This window comes from Protopterus annectens, chromosome 2.part0 (assembly GCF_019279795.1).
Source record: "Protopterus annectens isolate FY-2018-M chromosome 2.part0, PAN1.0, whole genome shotgun sequence".
NCBI classification, from domain to species: Eukaryota; Metazoa; Chordata; order Ceratodontiformes; family Protopteridae; genus Protopterus; species Protopterus annectens.
The window spans coordinates 1,967,700,531-1,967,719,895 of record NC_056728.1 but is presented as its reverse complement, the minus strand read 5'-3'; the positions used below and the strand labels follow the sequence as shown (position 1 = coordinate 1,967,719,895).

At 45.3% G+C, this 19,365-nt stretch overlaps 1 protein-coding gene across 1 annotated transcript in view; it reads left to right on the top strand.

The window, feature by feature from the left end:
• The window catches only part of KANSL1 (KAT8 regulatory NSL complex subunit 1), a 1,638,220-nt gene that overhangs the window by 1,421,468 nt on the left and 197,387 nt on the right, over positions 1-19,365 (top strand). Inside the window, exon 11 of the mRNA XM_044060463.1 lies at positions 14,935-15,048. Coding sequence (XP_043916398.1) covers positions 14,935-15,048 — 114 coding nt within the window. The remainder of the gene's footprint in view (positions 1-14,934; positions 15,049-19,365) is intronic.

Below are 19,365 nucleotides of genomic sequence, written 5' to 3'. Positions count from 1 at the left end.
TCTCGAAATGGATAGCCCACTGCATACGCTTTTGTTACTCTTTTCATGGTAAAACTGTACCTGCAGGCATCAGATCTCACTCCACAAGGGCCACAGCTACCTCTGCAGCTTTCCTCAGAGGGGTTCCTACCAAAGATATTTTGGAGGCAGCCACTTGGAGTTCTGTGTATACCTTCTCCAAGCACTATCACCTACCATTATACTCCAAAACTAGAGCAGGCTTTGCCACTGCAGTCTTGCAGGGCATCCTGGCTCCTCCTAGTTCCACCTAGTGCCTACCACCCCTTTTTTAGCTTTGGGATTCTACCCATCTGTTATGACTGCAGCTGTATGCACGATGAACATAGTACAGTTTTGTACCTACCATAAATGTAGATGTTCGAGTGCTAATACAGCTGCAGTCCAGGTTTCCCTCCCTCCTTCCCCTCTTGGGACAGGCCTATTGGCTAACACCTACTCATACAACCTGATTGGGGTATTCATTTATGGTGTATTTGCTTGCAACTACTGTTTTTTGATTATATTGCATTGCATTATTACATAAATTTATGTATTGCCTTCCTTCTGGGGGCACCTGACATCTGGGGCAAGAAAAACTGAAGAAAATGGCGTCGGCTGGTTCTTTTATACCCCTGTCGCACTGACGTCAGGGAAGAAGCGGCGACAACCGTCGGACCTAGACTTTGGAATTCGGCCGACCGAGGACCCGCCTGACGGCAGGAAAACCCATCTGTTATGACTGCAGCTGTATTAGCACTCGAACATCTACATTTATGGTAGGTACAAAACTGTACTTTCTCCGGTTCTCAGCGAGGCACCTACACAGCCCCTGAGTACCGATGAAACTACATTACCGGTGACTTCAGTACCCGAGGTCGCAGGCTCCTCGGTCCCCATTTCTACTGCAGATACCGACGCCACTCTTGGCGGGGAAACTCAGAATTTAGACAGGCCTGCCATTTCTGAAGGCGTCTTCAGGCCTTCCACTTTCTCTATTAAATCTTTCACTAAATCTAAAGCAGCCATGAAAACCAAAAAACAGGGTCCTCAGACCTCCTCTCAAGGCCCCATGCCTAAAAAACAGATGCTTAAAATGGCTGAGGATTTGATTACTCTTATCAGGGGGTTCTCAACCCCCCTCTGACAAAAGACCCAGATTAGAGGAAGACTACCCTTCCTCAGATCAGGCTTCTATTACCTCAGAACACTCTGAGGACCAGGATTACACCTATTCCCCTTTCAAAGACTCTGATGCAGAGGAGTCTATTCCCTCAGTCCCCCCCCCCCCCCCCGAGGACTACTCTTTTGGGGAAACCCTGCATACATTGAGGGAACACTTTCACTTTGAAGGCCAAGATTACTCAGATTCCAAGAAAAGGCTTAGGGAATTTCTACTGCTCCCCCAGCATAGGCCCCTGGCTATCCCTCCTGTTTTAGATATTTTGGATGATGTGTACACAGAAGCCAGCCTTAATCCAGATTCTTTACCTCCAGCTCCTGTTAAACCAGACAGGTATTACCGGGTTCCTGATTCTCACCAGTTCCTATATAAAAGCCATACTGCTGACCCAGAAACTATTTCACAGGGTCCCAAGGGAATTAAGGCCTCTACTGCTAAAATTCCAGAGCATTAGAAAGGTGGGGGAAAAAGGTGTATACCTCGGCCACTTTAACCATGAGGGCATTAAACTGTCAATTCCATATGTTAAAGTACCAACAGTTTTTGTTATCTCAGTTGAAAAGCAAAATGACACAACCAGAACAACCAGATTTGAAAGAGTTGCAGGATTTGTTGCATGGTGCAGAGCAAGTGGGTAAACATACCTTGCAGTGTGGTTTTGATGCTTTAGAGGCCTCATGCAGAGCTGCTGTTACGGGGTCTGTTAATACATAGACATGCTTGGCTCAGAGCAAACCTTACCAGATCATGTCAAAGCAAAATTATTAGATGCGCCACTTCAAAAAGATGTATTGTTTGGTGTTAAAGCTGAGGAGGTACTAAAGAAAATGGAGGAAAAAGCGAAATCAATGCAAACAGTGAAAGATTTCCTGCAGGTACAACCTCCACGTTTCAGCAGAAACTGGCCTTCAAAAAATTGGTCCTTTCCAGCCACGGACAGGCCTCAAAGGGGCAGATACAGACGCCCAAGGGGTAGAGGACAACCTCAAGGATCTTACAGAGCAAGACAGTGGCAAGCACCAACCCCAAGAGGTGGAGAAGATAGATCACAGTCATTTAGAAAACAGACACAATGACTTCCCCCTATACCTGCCAAGCAAAGCTTTAATGGCAGCACCTTTGGGTGGAAAACTGGCATTATTCTCAAAAAATTGGCATATTGTTACAAAAGACAAATGGATTCTGGACATTATAGACAAAGGCTACAGGTTCCACTTTCACACTCTTCCAAAAATGAGAGGCATGCCAAACCTGCCACAAAATCAAAGGGCAGAGGCACAAAGACAAATTTCCACTTTCATGGACATGAAAGTGATTCAAGAGGTACCTGCAAAAGAACAAGGTCAAGGTTTTTATTCCAGACTATTCCTGGTACCGAGGAAAGACAAAGATTGGAGACCTTAGACCTATCCATCCTAAACACATATCTACAGGTGCCAAAATTCAAGATGCTCACATTACAGCAGCTTCTTCCCATGCTGGGCAAGGAGTCTTGGCTGGTAACATTGGACCTCAAGGAGGCATACCTGCATTGTCCCTATAAGACAAGATTGCAGACGATACCTCAGATTTCTTGCAGGTTCAACCCATTACCAATTCTCTGCATTGCCCTTTGGCTTATCTTCTGCGCCTAGAGTGTTTACGAAATGCCTGGCATCAGTAATCGCCTTCTGCAGACTACAAGGAATACAAATCTACCCATATCTGGATGACTGCCTGATCCAAGAGGACAGCAAGGACATACTATTGCAGCATCTGGCGTTTGTAATAAAACTGTTAAACTTCCTGGGATACACAGTCAACAAAAAGAAATCAAAACTAATACCTTCTCAACAGATAATTTTCCTGGGTGCCACCTTGAATACAACCACCCAGATGGCCTACCTCACGCCAGACAAACAAGGGCAACGGTCTCAATACTTCAGAAAAATGGCAACTTTCACCAGGTGAACTGCAAGGAAAGTCCTGCAGGCTCTGGGATTCATGGCATCTTGCATCCTACTAATCCCATGTGCAAAGCTGCATATGAGAGAATTTCAATGGTACCTAAAAAACTTATGGTCTCAACACAGCCACAGCTTAGAAACAATTATACCACTCATTCCATGCCTTCAAAAGGAAATTTTGTGGTGGGCTCAAGCATGCCAAAGAAACACAGGTCTCCCTTTCTGTGTACCTCAAGCAACTCAAATCATCACAACAGACGCATCAGACTACGCCTGGGGAGCACACATGGCAGATCAGTGCATTCAGGGAAAATGGTCCCAAAAAGAGAAGCACCTACACATCAACCAAAAGGAGATGCTAGCCGTGCAAAATGCTCTTATGACCTTCAAAGACCTACTGCATCCAGGCCAGTTATTGATAAGGACAGACAACACCACAGTGATGTGGTACATAAACAAACAGGGGGGAACTCATTCATACCCCCTGTGCAGGCAAGCCATGACCCTATGGAACACAGCATTGGAATTGCAAATTCAACTACAGGCACAATTCCTGCCAGGGAAGGAAAACACACTGGCAGACAACCTAAGCAGAAATATGACAGATCCACACGAATGGAAGTTGCATCCTCAAGTTTTCACAAAGATAACTCAGGCATGGGGACAGCCAGACATAGATCTATTTGCTACCCACAGAAATTACCAGTTGAAAAAATTTTGTTCAAGGACCTATCATCCACAGGCCTGGAAAGTGGACGCACTCTTTCAATTGGACAACATTGACAGTTTATGCCTTCCCGCCTCTTCCTCTACTGACCAAAGTTCTATTAAAAGCCAGAGCAGAGAGGCCGCAAATGATTCTCATTGCTCCAGACTGGCCAAGACAACACTGGTATCCGCTCCTGAAGAGCCTGACATTCCCCACCATGGATCCTACCTCTTTGTTCCAGCACAACTACAAAACCCTTCACAGCCAGCTCAAAACCCTAAATCTAGCTGCATGGAGAATTCCTTAATTTCCCAGCAGACTCTCCTCTCCAAGGAGGTGCAGGATGTCATCTTGGAGGCCAGAAGACCTTCTACTAGAAAAGCCTACTTCGCCAAATGGAAACGATTTTGTGCCTGGAGTCAAGAAAAGGGCCAGAATCCTTGGGTAATAAATATACCTCAAATTTTACAGTACCTAGCTGAGATGTTACAGTGGACTTTCCTTCTCCTCCAAGATCTACGCTTCAGCCATTTCTGCACAATACAACACTGATCCTCCTTTATTCTCACATCCTCTCTTAAGGCAGTTCCTCAGAGGGGCAAAAAATATAAAACCCCCAAGGAAACCACCAGTCCCTGCTTGGGACCTCAACTTCGTATTGGAAAAGCTGACCCTTCCCCCCTTTGAGCCAGCTTCTTCAACAGAACTACAATACTTGTCATGGAAAACAGCCTTTCTTCTGGCTATCACCTCAGCACGCAGGGTTTCGGAGCTACAGGCCCTCAAGGCTGTGCAACCATTCATCATTTTCCATCAGGACAGAGTTTCCTTACGAACCAACCCTACCTTTATGCCAAAGGTAGTATCCAGTGTAGCTTTGAATCAGACTATCCACTTACCTACCTTTCATCCAAATCCACAAAACAAAGGGGAAAGACTACTACATTCCTTGGACATTCACAGACAACTTCGTTATTATTTGGACAGAACAAAGCCATTCAGGAAATCTGAGCAACTCTGTGTCCTATGCTACAGGTGCTCAAGGAAAGGCTATTTCCAAACAATTTCAAAATGGATAGTCCACTGCATACGCTTTTGTTACTCATTTCATGGAAAAACTGTGCCTGCATGGATCAGATCCCACTCCACCAGGGCCACAGCTACCTCTGCAACTTTCCTCAGGGGGGTCCCTACCAAGGACATTTTGGAAGCAGCCACTTGGAGTTCAGTGCACACTTTCTCCAAGCACTATCACCTTCCACTATACTCTAAATCTAGAGCGGGTTTTGCCACAGCAGTCTTGCAGGGCATCCTCGCTCCTCCTAGTTCCACTTAGTGCCTACCACCCTTACTTAGCTTTGGGATTCTTCCCATCTGTAATGACTGCAGCTGTATGCACGATGAAGATAGTACAGTTTTGTACCTACCATAAATGTAGATGTTAGAGTGCTCATACAGCTGCAGTCCAGGTTGCCCCCCCTCCGTCCCCTCTTAGGACAGGCCTTATGACAAACACCTTATCATACAACCTATTTGGGGTATTCTTTTATGGTGTATTTGCTTGCAACTACTGGTTTTAGGTTCATAGGTTCATACTAGGCTATCTGCCCTAGGGCATTTATAAGCCTAGCCAGAGTGTGTATGGCTTTCGCCACCCATTTTAAATTAATTTTGCTATGCCCTTTTTCGAGGTTAGTATACTGCGCTTCTGTCTTAACAGTGACACAGAAGTGATACCCGGGGTAAACCTACGATCTCCCATCCACTCATCAAGATTCCGAGAGTCAATGAGGGACTCTGCCTAACCTGGACTGGGATTTTATTCCAGAGTGAAGGGAGCCTCTGGGTTATGAATCTGTCCCTCCAGCATGTCCTATTTATTTCAGTGCTGAGGTTTAAGTCCCTCGAGCGCGTAGCTCGATGGGATTTGGATTTTCTGAGGTGCAGCATGTCCATTAATTCCGGGTTGGACATGGCTTTATAAGTCAGGCACAGATCGCCTCTGAGCAGGCGGTATGCCACTGAGTAGAGCTGGAGTTTCTTTAACCGGGCAGCATACGGCATCTGTTTGAGCCCTTGATCCTCTTGGTGAGGTACTTTTGGGGTCTTTCCAGTTGTTGCAGGTGTCTGGTAAGGTACATCCCAAAAGGGCATTGTACTCAATTATGGGCCTGATGAGGGATGAGTAAAGAGGCACGATGACCTCCCTGATCTAGATGTGAATCCCTTCATGATTAGGTGGGCTATATAAAATGTTTTTCTAACCACTTTGGCCACGTGGTTGTCAAATGAGAGATTGCTATCAACTTGGGTCCCCAGGTCCCTAATTACTTCTTCTGTACTTAATGGATTACCACCTATGTGGTAATTTGTGGGCACTTTGTTTTGCCAAAGGGATGACTATACACTTTTGGCATTTAGCTTGAGGCCATGGCTCTGGCACCAGTTGTCTGTTTCTATGAGGCCCTTTTGGAGGATGCTTGTGTCAGCTGGAGAGTCTATTATGGTGCCCAGTTTGCAGTCATCTGCGAACTTGGTCAGCCACAGTCCTTCCATGTTGGCCTGTACCTCCAAGAAATATATACCGAACAAGAGAGGTCCCAAGACTGAGCCTTGTGGGACGCCACTTGTAACTGGTTTGGAGTCTGACATGGCTCCAGCTATTCTAACCATGTGGGTTCTGTCCTTGAGCCAGTTTGCAACCCATCTAGTGACATGGGGTTTATATTTAAGCTGGTGAGCTTATCTATAATGCCCGAGTGGGGTATTGTATCGAAGGCTTTTGCGAGGTCCAGGTAGGCTGTGTGGACCACCTTCCGCTTGTCAATGGCCTTGGTGACTGTTTCAAAGAAATTGACCAGGTTTAAGAGGCAGGATCTGCCCTTAACAAAGCCGAACTGGGTAGGATCCAGTGTCTGTAGGTCCCCAATATCTTTATTTAGAAAGGTCCATGATGATCCTTTCCATAGCTTTGCAGACCAAGCTAGTCAGACTTATGGGCGATAGTTTCCAGGATGTGTTGAGGCACCACCTTTGTGGAGAGGGACCACTGTTGCTGCACGCCACTCTTTGGGTACATATCCTGTAGTAAGGCTGAGATTGAACAGTAGTTTTAGGTTTGGGTTTAGCTCTTCTTGGAGTTCATGTAGGGCAGCCCGGGACACCGTCTGGTCCCATTGATGCTGTGTTTCTTGCTTTGGAGAGGGCAGCTCTTACCTGAGCATCTGAGATGTCAGGAGCAGCACTCTGCTGGGATAGATATTAGCCCTTTTGGTGGGGAGTTTGCTGAACCTGTCAGCTAGGATGTTGGCAATGTCTGTGGGTTCGTGTATTTTTGTCATTTTGGACTAATTCTGAGCATATCTGGGAATTCCCACCCAGGTTCCTAACATAACTAAAGAAAGCCTTGTGATTATCCTTAGTGTCCTGTGCAATTTTTCTCTCGAAGCTGGCCTTAGACGATTTTATGAGTGCCCGTAGTTTTTTGCTAATACTGATCAGAGATGCCTTCCCTTTTTGGGATTTTGCTCTGTCATGTAGTAGCTTCCTCCTCCTATTGTATAGTTTGTTTATGGTTGGGGTCCACCAGACAGGACGTCTGCCTTTGGAGGATTGGGTCTTGGTTTTATTTGGGATTGCATGATCCATGCATTCCTGAAGGTGTTCATAGAATGCGTTTATAAAGGATTTTTTGGTCTGGGCCGTATTATCCAGAGGCCCGGGGGCTTTGAAGGATTCCACCTCGGTTTTGAGGAGTGTGAAATTTGCTTTAGAGAAGTTTTTCACTGTGGTTTTCTGGGCATGGGGTGGGGTCGGGATGTGAATATCCAGCGAGATTAGTTTATGGTCTGATCTTACCAGTGAGGGATACACTTCTGGTCTGGAGCATAGAGTCCCCATGTTGGTGATGATCCGGTCCAGTGTGTTTTCCCCTCTTGTGGGAGTGGTAACAAGTTGTTCCATAGCATTTGAGTTTATAAATTCTAGGAACCTTTGGGCTAGGGTGTTGGAGCTAGAGTAATGCTCCCAGTCTATGGTTGGGTAGTTGAAGTCACCCAATATAATGGTGTTTGGAGAGACCTTCATATTTTCCATTGTTCTCAGGAAGGCCGAATGGGGTCCCTGGGTTTGGGAGGGTGGTCTGTAGCAGGCTATAAACTGGAAGGCAGTTTTACCCACTGTTAGTTGCACATGGATAGTCTCTGATGCTTCGTGCTGTGCCACCAACCTGGAGGTGTGGGTATCTTTGACGAATATTGATACTCCCCCTCCTTTTGTGGTTCGGTCCAAGTTTTGGGGCCGAAAAGCATGGTATGAGGTATAACCTGGTAGTGCTGGGGTGCTCTCGAGAGCTTTGAACCAGGTTTCTGTTACTGCACAGATATCGATGTTCTCCATGCTAAGGAGTGTTTCAAGTGCGTGCATCTTGAGGTTTAGACTTCTGGCGTTGAGTAGCATTACTCTTAGTTTCTTATCCCTTGTGATACCTATGGAGGTGGGTTTGTCTTTTGAGCCTTGCCTAAAAAAGGCACTATGGGGGTAGCAAGAGCCTTTGCCAATATCCGAAAGCCCAGGGGTGACAGATGCAAGCCGTCCCTAGCGAAGCATCGTGGCTTGTCGAGCATGTCATCCCAGGCTGACAGGCATTGGATCCCCTTTGAATGACACCAATACTTAAGCCAATTGTTGAAATTGATGATCTTGTCTTCATATTGTGGCATCATTCTTGGTGAGGGTAAGATGCTACTCAAGGTCAGGGTCATACCGGCCTGGGCTACATGCCCAGAGAGCTCCTCTGTCTCTTCATGTAGTCCATGGAGGTTAGTCTCAGGTCATTCACACCAGCATGGACAATGACTGAGTCATATTTGTACTTGCCTTGGAGTGACCTGAGTGCTTGTGTTATGTGGCGGATCCTAGCACCCGATAGGCAGCTCACCGTGACCTTCTCCTTGTTCAGCCTGGTGAGCGGGACGTCAGTGTGCCTGATGATAGAGTCACCTATTACAAGTGTATCAGGTGTGTTGTTTAGCCTTAAGGGCTGTGACTGTTCGGCACACTGGCTTTGTGAGCTATGTGTTGCATGTGTTTTGTTTTGTTTGGGGTAGCGGTTGCTTGGGTGTCTGCTTTGGAGGTCTTTGCTGCTTAGGCAGATTTTTATTTAGAGCCTGCAAGTATGTTTTTGTGTGTTTGGTTTGCTGTCGTGGTAGGTCTATGTGAGACTGGAATTGTAGTGAGTGTGGTTTCCTTCTCCTCCTGACTGGTTACGCCAGTACTGAGTTGAGAGAGCTTAGCCTCCAGTTTGGCTATATGGTTGCATCTCTCATGTGTTGGAATTTGTTGGGAGGAGGAGAGGGTTGTCTGTGTACATTAGGCAGTTTTTGATTTTTCTATATTGCATGTTTGCATAACATTGTTTGCCTTCCTTCTGGGGGCACCTGACATCTGGGGCAAGAAAAACTGAAGAAAATGGCGTCTGCTGCCTCTTTTATACCCCTGCTGCACTGACGTCAGGGAAGAAGTGACGACAACCGACGCCGGACCTAGACTTTGGAATTCGGCCGACCGAGGACCCGCCTAACGGCAGGATAACCCATCTGTAATGACTGCAGCTGTATGAGCACTCGAACATCTACATTTATGGTAGGTACAAAACTGTACTTTCTCTGCACTGCCTTTTGTCTTATCTGCTGTGCCCAGGGTATTCACAAAGTGCCTAGCTCCAGACATTGCATTTTGCAGGCAAAGAAATATTCAAATATACCCATACCTGGGCGATTGTGTAATTCAGGCAGAAAGCCAGGACATACTTTTGAATCCATCTGGCTTTTATAAAAAAGGTGCTAACTTGTCTGGGGTATACCATAAACAAAAAGAAATCACACCTGGTACCCTGTCAATAAATTGTATTTCTGGGAGCAAGCTTGAATACAACTTCCCAAATGGCTTTCCTCACGCCAGAGAAACAAATTCATTTGAAAACCTACTTCAAACTAGTGGCCACAAAAACCCTGCTTATCTGCAAGGCAAATACTGCAAGCCTTGGGGTTCATGGCCGCCTGCATTCTTCTAATTCCATATACAAGACTGCATATGAAGAAACTACAATGGTATCTAAAAGCCTGTGGTGTCAACATTCTCAGGATCTAGAAGCAATGATTCCTATCATACCTAGCCTGCCGCTAGAGTTCCTTTGGTGGGCAGAGGCCTGCCACCAGAAGAAGGGACTACCATTCACTCTACCTCCTGCCGCCCAAACCCTAACAAACGCATCAGACTATGCATGGGGGGGCTCATCTGGCAGGAAAGTGCATTCAGGACAAATGGAACCCAATTCAAATGCACCTGCATATCAATCAAAAAATGTTGGCTGTACAGAATGCTTTGACAGCCTCCAAGGACTGCATTATTCCAGGACAATTAATGGTAAAGACTTGACAACACCACTGTCATGGTACATAAACAAGCAGGGGGGTGCCCATTCTTACCCCTTTGCATACTATCCATGGCACTGTGGAACACAGCCTTGAGCTACCAAGTGCATCTACAGGCTCAATTCCTGCCAGGAAAACTAAATACACTGGCAGACAGACTAAGCAGAAACCTCATGGACCTACAAAAGTGGAAACTGGAACCAAAGATTTTCAGCATGTTGACAAACAAATGGGGGAGCCCAGATATAGACCTGTTTGCCTCTCGACAGAATTACCAATTGGACAAGTTTTGCACAAGGACTCCCCACAAACAAGCTTGGAAAGTGGATGCTCTGTCCTTCAGCTGGGAAAAACTATCAGTTTATGCCTTTCCTCCTCTGTGTCGCCTCTCCTCCAAAGTACTACTAAAGATCAAGCAGGACAAACAAAGGACGATATTGATTGCACTAGACTGGCCACGCCAACACTGGTACCCCCTCTTGCATAGTGTTTCACTGTTGGCTCCATGGTACCTGCCTCAGACCCCTACCCTGTTGTCTCAGCAGGAGAACCAGATTCTGCACCCTCAGCTTCAAACCTTGAACCTAGCAGCCTGGCTAATTACCTATTCTCTCCTTTTTCATCCCTCAGTAAACAAGTGTTGGATGATATTTTAGAGGCGAGGAGGCCTAGTACTAGAAAATCTTATGCTGAAAAATGGAAAAGATTCTGCGCTTGGAACCAATCTCAAGGGATGGGCACAGCAGCGCCCAACATATCTCAGATTCTTCAATACTTAACTGAGATGCTTCACCTTTCTTTTTCCTCCATCAAAATTCATGCCTCAGCCCATTTCAGCTCATAACACCGAGCTACCCCTCTCTCTCATCCACTGCTCAAGCAGTTTCTCAGATGGGCCGAAAATTTAAGACCACCCAGGAGAGCCCCAACTCCAGCCTGGGACCTTAACTTTGTATTGGAGAAACTCTTTTCCTCCTCTCGAGCCAGCTGCAAGTGCAGATTTAAAATTCTTTTCTTGGAAAACAGCCTTCCTTTTAGCAGTCACTGCTGCAAGAAGGGTATCTGAATTACAGGCTCTTATGGCAGTGGAGCCTTTCATCATCTTTCATGTGGACAGGGTGTCCCTCAGAACCAATCCCTCCTTCATGCCCAAGGTGGTATCCAGTGTGGCTCTTAATCAGTCCATTCATTTGCCAACCTTCTTTCCTAATCCACATAACAAAGGGGAACGGATACTGCACTCCTTAGATGTGCACAGACAACGTAGATTTTACTTGGACAGGATTAAACCTCAAAGGAAATCTGAACTGCTGGTGGCATTTGCTGCAGGGGCAGAAGGGAAGGCTATTGCAAAGCAAACCATTTCTAAATGGATAGCCCATTGTATTCATTTCTGCTATAAGCACCATAGAAAACCTATCCCACAGGGGATCAGATCCCATTCAACCAGGGCTGCATCTACCTCTATAGCCTTTCTCAGAGGCATCCGTACCAGCGACATCCTAGAAGCTGCTACCTGGAGTTCTGTACATACTTTCACCAAGCATTATCATTTGCCAATTTTCTCTAAGTCCAGAGCTGGCTTTGCCACTGCAGTCTTGCAGGGCCTTATAGCTGGTCCTAATGCTATCTAAATGCCTCCTCCCATCCTTAGCTTTGGGAATCTACCCAAATGTGATGACTGCAACAGTGAAACATGAAGAACATAGTACAATTGTGTACACTTACCATAAATGTAGATGTTCGAGTGTATTCACTGTTGCAGTCCTGGTTACCCTCCCTCTGGCCCCCCTGACTTCTTTTGGCTATACCTCTATTCTCCTTTACTATGTTTAAAAGCTTTTTGGTGTATTTGCTTTTTTGTTGGAGGTATAACCTTGTATTTTTATATATTTAATTGCTTCCCATTAAGGGGGCACCTGACATCTGGGGCAAGAAAAACTGATGTAATGGTGTCTGCTGCATATTTTATACCCCCTATGTCACAGAAGAATAGACAGCAACCGACACAGGACGCAAGACTTTGGTAATCAGGCTGACTGAGGGCTACTGCAAGCAGATAACCCAAATGTGATGACTGCAACAGTGAATAACATCTACATTTGTGGTAAGTGTACACAACTGCACTTTGTCACCTAGGCATCAAAGCATGGGAATTGGTGGTTCAGTACAAAGTGACACTGCATACTGTGTACTTCCCCTCTGCCTAGAACTTGGTGGCAGACATATTAAGCAGATCTTTGACACAATCCCACAAATGGATGCTTCACAGGGATGTGTTCCTGGACCTAGTTCACCCATGGTGTACTCCAGAAATGGACCTCTTTGCCTCCCCTTTGAACAGAGAAATTTCTTTGTGCCAGGGTCCCTCACCCTCAGGCTTGGAAGGTGGACGCTGTATCCTTTTCATGGAAAGGGATGTTTGTTTATGCATTCCCCCCTTCCTTTTAATTCAGAAAGTCCTGTTGAAAATTCTACAGGAAAAAACAAAAATCTTTTTAATGACCCCCTTTTTTGCCAAGACTGGTTCACTCTTCTGCAGTTAGCCAAGGGTCATCACTACAAGTTACCTCACCAGGTGGACCTACTCAGTCAGGACAAGGAATCCTTGATTCACCCACATCTGTCATGTCTGCAAATAACCATGTGGGTGATCAACCTTTGATTTAGGCACCTATTTTATAAGGACGTGCTTCGGGTTTTGCAGGAGACCAGGAAACTCAATACTAGAAAATCTTACATTTCCAAGATTTTCTATTTGGTGCCAAAAAAGGAAGAGGATATTTATTTAGTGCTTTCTTAGCTGGGTGAGTTGCTTAACAGTTGCCTTTCTTATTCCTCAAAGTCCACTGTTAAGTCTCATTTGCTTGCCTGCCATTAATTCCCCCCTTAGCTTCCAGGCTAGAGGTTAAGCCTTTTCTTAAAGGCGTCCTACACATGAAACCTCCCAGGAAACCAGTTCCTCCTCCTTCGGATCTTAACTGTGTGTTAGAGAAGCTTATTCTGGCCTCTTTTGAGCCAGTGGCCTCCAACTCTCTAAAGTTTTGCACATGGAAAACTGTACTCCCAGTAGGCTTAGCCTCTGCTAGGAGGGTCTATGAAATTCAGGCATTGATGGCTTCACCCCACTTTTTGGTTTGCAATAAGGACAGTGTGTCTGAGAACTAATCCATCCTTTATGCCTAAAGTGGTGAATGAGCGGTCTCTTAATCAGTCCATCCAGTTTACCTACTTTCTTCCCTTCACTTCACTACCTTAAAGAGAGGATTCTGCATTCCTTAGATGTACATAGATAACTCGGATTTTTACTTTGACAGAAGTCTGATCAACTTTGTGTCCTTTCATTCCAGGATTCTGGGTTTACCCGTTAATAAACAAGCTATATATACATCTATCTCTATAGGCTATTGTGTTCTGTTATGATTGTCATGGGAAATCCTTAACTTGCGTTAAGGCCCATTCCACCAGATCAGTTGCCTCCTCAGGCACTTTCTTCAAAGGCCTAAATGCGAACTCCATTTTGGAAGCTGCCACCTGGTCATCTGTTCATACGTTTACACAAAGCATTACAAGTTGGACGCTATCTCCAGATCCAGGGCAGGATTTGCCAGGGCACTTCCACATGAATTTGTGGAAAATGATGCTGCTTAGTCTTCCTTTGTTTCCTCCTCCTCCCTGTGTTCCCTTGGAGCTTTTGCACTCTCCCATAGTTTATGAATACTGCAACATTGAATAGAAGGACATAGAATAGTTCTGTAAAGTCTTACCATAACCATAGATGTCCTCCTCTTCTGTGTTACAGTATTCTTTCCCACCTGCCTTCCCCCTACAGCTTGTTCTTTCCTAGGGTGACTACTGTTTAGGCTCCCTTTGGATTTCCTTTCCTCATGGGGCTAACTTATTCTGAAGATTGTACATACAGACGTCCATTTTTTGGACAGTGTTATCTGTGCCTTTGTGCGATGTCCCACGTACAGATAATGGCTTTAAGCTTTTGTATACAGGCTGGACATCTGGTTGTTGGGTGGAATACAACCCATATGTAAAGAATACTGCAGCATAAAAGAGATGGACATACATGGTTATGGTAGGACTTTGCACAACTATTCTTTTGTACTACAGGTGATGGCTGGTTTAAGGTTTGGTAGTTTAACAGTTTACATTGCATGCACCTCCCTTTCTGTGCAGATTGTTGGTATGGGCCCCGGGTTGTGGTCTTAGCTGCAGGAATGGTGTGGTTAAGTCTGTAGACACTAAATGCAGAAGACGTCTTAATGCTGTAATGCTTATGTCATGGTCTGAACTGTGCTAACAGCAGGAAAAATTGCAGATCAAACTGAGCTCATACCTGCATACTGTAGCTGGAAAACTTTCAGAATTGTATTGAGATAGTGATATCAGAAGAAATTCCAGTACTTGTTTACTTGTAGATAGCCTTTTCACAGATCACCTTAACGTGAGTGCATATTTTGTTAGGTAGTCCTAGTTCTTTAAAAAGTAGGGGAACTGTGTCAGTACAGCTAACTTGGATCTTTCCCGAAAAATACTCATTCGAGATGTGTTTTGAGATTTACATTAATGTGCTATATTTAGATGAACCAGATTTACGTTCTTTTGAAATCGGACCAGTGGAAATTAACTTTTTTTTTTTTTGCTGACAAACAGGTAAGGCGACGGAGGGGAGAAAGTTCCTTCGACATTAACAACATTGTTATACCAATGTCTGTTGCTGCTACAACACGTGTGGAAAAGCTCCAGTACAAAGAGATTCTTACTCCAGTATGAGCAGCTTTTGTATGCATTGACGTACAGTTCTTCACCCTTCTGGGAAGGCACTTGCCCTGGCTTCCTTGAGCATTTTCATAAATTCCTCACTGCATAAATTTGCTTATTTGTAATTTCAGTTACTTAAATTTTTAAAAAAAAAGACAATCTTAGACCTATGTAGCTTGAACAGATTTTTAAAGATTACTAAATTTAAGAACTGGCACCCCAGATAAAGAGCTGGTAATGACCAAAATTATTTTGAGTTTTTATGTGCTTGTGCACATGCAGGAATTAATTTTTTTTTAACTTCTACTGCCCCTTCCTCTCCACCTCAGACTCCTTTCTAGCTCTTTCCAACCCCACAACCACCCCCACTTTCCACACATTTTGGGAGAGAGGCTGTCCTTCAAAACAGTTTCCAACTGCTTGCAAATGATAAAGGAAGGCAACTAAATAGAATTCACGGCCTTTTCTCCCTTCTTTGGCTCTACTTTTACATTGCAGAACTCTAGACATTACTGTCTGAGCAACAGAAAAATGGATTTTGTTCAGACTTTCTAGTTTTGGAAAAAGGGATGTGCCCCTGACAGAAATTACTTTCGCGGTTTACCGTAGGAGAAATAAAACAAACAAAAAAAGACAATCTTAGACCTATGTAGCTTGAACAGATTTTTAAAGATTACTAAATTTAAGATAAAATTTCAACATTCAGATTCAGTGTTCTTTTTGTAGGTTCTTTGCCATTTGAGAAAAGTCCTTTTCTTTCTAGACTCCTTTGGTACAGAGTTAATACTGTCCTGTTTGCTACTGCCTCAGCTGTGAAGGACTCTTAAGGTCTTTCTAAGTTTCCAGCCCACGTGGTAGCTCGTTTTCTACGTGGGCGGGGAGGGACATCTGATTTTCATCCATTTCTGGAAATAAAGGAGGAAGACATGGTACAGCACTTTTCAAAGTTTACAATGCCCTTTCCTCGCTTCTCTCCTGTATCCTGGGGGGTCGAATCAGTTCCTCTCATGGGAAGACAAGAGGCATAACTCACTCTCCTTGGCCCATGACCACTGTGTTTCACTGCCAAGCAGGGAGAGTTATGTATTCCCTGGGATTCTACTTGAAGTATCCCATGGGGGTGATAGGTCGTGTTTGTTGGTTGTAGTCCCTCAGAGCTGTCCAAGTGCTCCACTGCTGGCAGTAACTTGATGGGAGTGGATCTTGCTTGTGATCTGTTTTGGCTGCCAGTTCCTAGATTTTCTGGTGTGGCGGGAATCGATTTCAGTGGTGGTACTTCTGTGAAGCTGCTCTGCTCTGGCTGCAGAAACCCAAACACCCAGACTTTCTCTCCTGAGCGGAGTTTTCATTTGACCAGGTGTCAATGCTTGAATCCCCTCCTGGAAAAGTCAAGGGTCTGAATATGAGGTTTAGGGTGCTGTGAGGCTTGGATGGCCTTTGCTGCTTAGATGTCCTTTTTTCTTGTTGCAGTATTCAAAACCCTTGGGTTTTCCCTCTTTCTACCTGATCATCTGGCCAGTATACAAAAGCTTGTAGTCACTGCAGAGTATATGGACAGTCTGATATTCGCTAAGGGTAAGTGGGCCATAAAAGTGAAGTCTGCATGTACCAGACCTCAGAACTTCACTGCCACCAGTCAAATCTCTGCTGTTCCTGCTGTACTGGTCGTTGGATCGTCTTTTCAAAGATAAGTACCCCGTTGGGGACATTTGTTCTTTTAAGTCACTGTATGCCTGTATAGGTTCATGTCTTCCAGGAAGGAAAAGTGTAGGTGCTCATCAGATCCTCATAAAGATTCTCACGAACTTTGCCTTTTTTGTTTAGGGTCTACACATGACCTGCCAGGCCTCTTTTCTAAAACACTTGTGCAGCTGTCTGCACGCTTTGAACATTTACCTGGAAAATCAGCGCCTTAAGCGCTTAGCTTTAGTTATAGAGGGGGCCGTCTGGTCAGCTCGTTGAGCCACCAACGAAAAAAGCCAAAGTTGCTAGGCCTGAATCCATTGCTGCACCTCCTCCGCCTGTCCATCCCTCTTGTGGCTGATGTTAGCTTGGAGAAATGAGTGGTTGCCACCGATATGGGTACAGCGGGTACCGTTGGGGAAGCTGCAGACCCTAGAGCAGAAGGCAAAAAGAAAAAGAAAAAAAAAAACAAAGCAGGTTTCTTCAACTGCAAAGAGCTAGGCAGACTGGCAGGCCTTTTCTCAGAGTCTTTTCAATGTTGTTATGGCTCTGAGGCCTGCTATGCCCTCATCCTCCCCAGTGGCTACTCCTGTGATAAGCACTAGGCCTCAGTCCTTGGATACTTCTCAAGCTGAAGCGGCGGACTCCTCTGATTCTTTTTCTTCAGAGGGGCTCTCCCAGTTACCATTTCCCTTTGGTTATGCCTCCCTAGAGGAAGATTTTTCAGAAACATTCTCCAGGTGAGGATCCTACCTTTGAGGAGACCATTTCCAAAATGAGGGAGTATTTCAGGTGGGACTCCTGAGATGACAGAAGCTCAGAAAAGATACTTTGAACTTCTGCAGATGGACACCTCTGCTCCTTCAGCTATACCCCTAATCTTGCCAGCTTTTCTGGATGCATTTAATGCAGCATCTGTTAATCCTGACTCTCGGACCCCTGCTTTTCAAAAGGCTGACAGGTTTTACAAGGTCCCTGAGGGGCCATATTCCTTAAGTGCCCTGCAGCGGACCCTGGCACTATATCAGTTTCTGATGATAAGGCCTCAAAGCTCCTTCCATCCACTTCAGTTCTCCCCACATATAGACAGCAAGGTCATGGAGCACCTTGGAAAAAAGTTTTATACCTTGGCATTCAGGGCAGTAATCTGTTAAACCCGTATGTCTAAATGTGTCCTTGCCCTTTTAGGACAAGCCACTAAGCTTCTGAATGAGATCCCAGACTCTCCTGCCAAGGCGCAGATATCCAGCCCTGTATCCCTGTCTTCTCAGGTCACTAGACATTCCATTAGGTGCAGCTGTGATGCACCTGAAGCTTCTGTCAGATCTGCTGCATCTGCCTCAGTCCTGAGAAGATATTTCTGGCTAAGGTTACAGTTCTTACCTGATGATATTAGGGCAAAATTATTGGACACTCCTCTGGATAACTCTGCCCTCTTTGGAGCAAAGGTGGCAGAGTTTTTCAAAGTTCTGCAACAGAAGGGGAAGGAGTTACAAGACCCAAAGCACCTGTTTGTTTCTTCTATCCCCAAGTTCCACAGGAATTACCCCTCAAAACCTCAGTTCATAAGGAAACACACTGCTCCCCCCCCCCACCTTCCAGGCGTAGAAAGAGTGCCAGGAAGCAACACACCCCTTCCAGGCCAGCTCACACTCCGGCCCAGAAGCCTCTGTTTCAGGGCAGGGCAGGTAGTCTGTGACTACCTGCCATTACTGAAAAAAAACTTTCAAGTCTTCTAAAGCTAAACACCCCTTGGGGATCCTTTTTTCTTGCTCTAACTGATGTCAGAAAAAGTTAAATTGTCTTACCTGTGGAAAGCAAATACCACACTGAGATTTTCATTCTTACTGCGTCACCTGTCTAGGCCCAGACCACAGAGTACCTCGCAGTCGGTTTTCTGCCTTGTTCAATGCCCGAACCATTCATCTTCGGGCCCTTATTGTCGCTAACTACTTTTGTTCTCTATCTCCGTATTCCGAAATGGCTTCAGTAAGCCATCCGACTACCGATATTCCGAAAAAATGTAAGGATAAAGACAGAGACCGCACAGGTTCAAAGGTGCCGATGCTTCCGTTAAGCTCGTTGCCAGTTTGCTGGTACTCTGTGAGGTGCTTTCGCAGCCCCTGATGCCCGCTTCAGTGGATATTCAGGCCTCTACCGAGACCCGGTCACAGAGTCCAGTATGCCAGGAAACTCTTCAACTATGGAACCAGCAGATGTCTCTATCTTGGATGGGTCCGGAGCCGCTGAGTAGGCACAGTCTTCTGAGGAAGTTCTTTGTACTACCGATGTTAGACACACTACTTCAGTTCTGTCTAAAACTACCAAGTTTTTAAGGCCAAGAGTACTCACTATGCCTAGAAAACCGACAACCAAAGTGCATGCACCTGCTCCCTTGCCACAAAATAAAATGTTTAGAATGGCAGAAGACCTTATGTGGATTAGGGGAAGTCAGCCTTCCCCTGCTAAGAGAAGAAGGGACCAGTTCCCAGCAGCTTTAACAGACCAAGAGTCCAGTGACTCTGATGTTTCTAATTATGAAGACATGCCATTATCTGCTTATGAGGATTCTGATGCGAAGGCATCCATTCCCTCTGCCTCTCCTCCAGAGGATTTTTCTTTTGGTGAAACCTTATATAC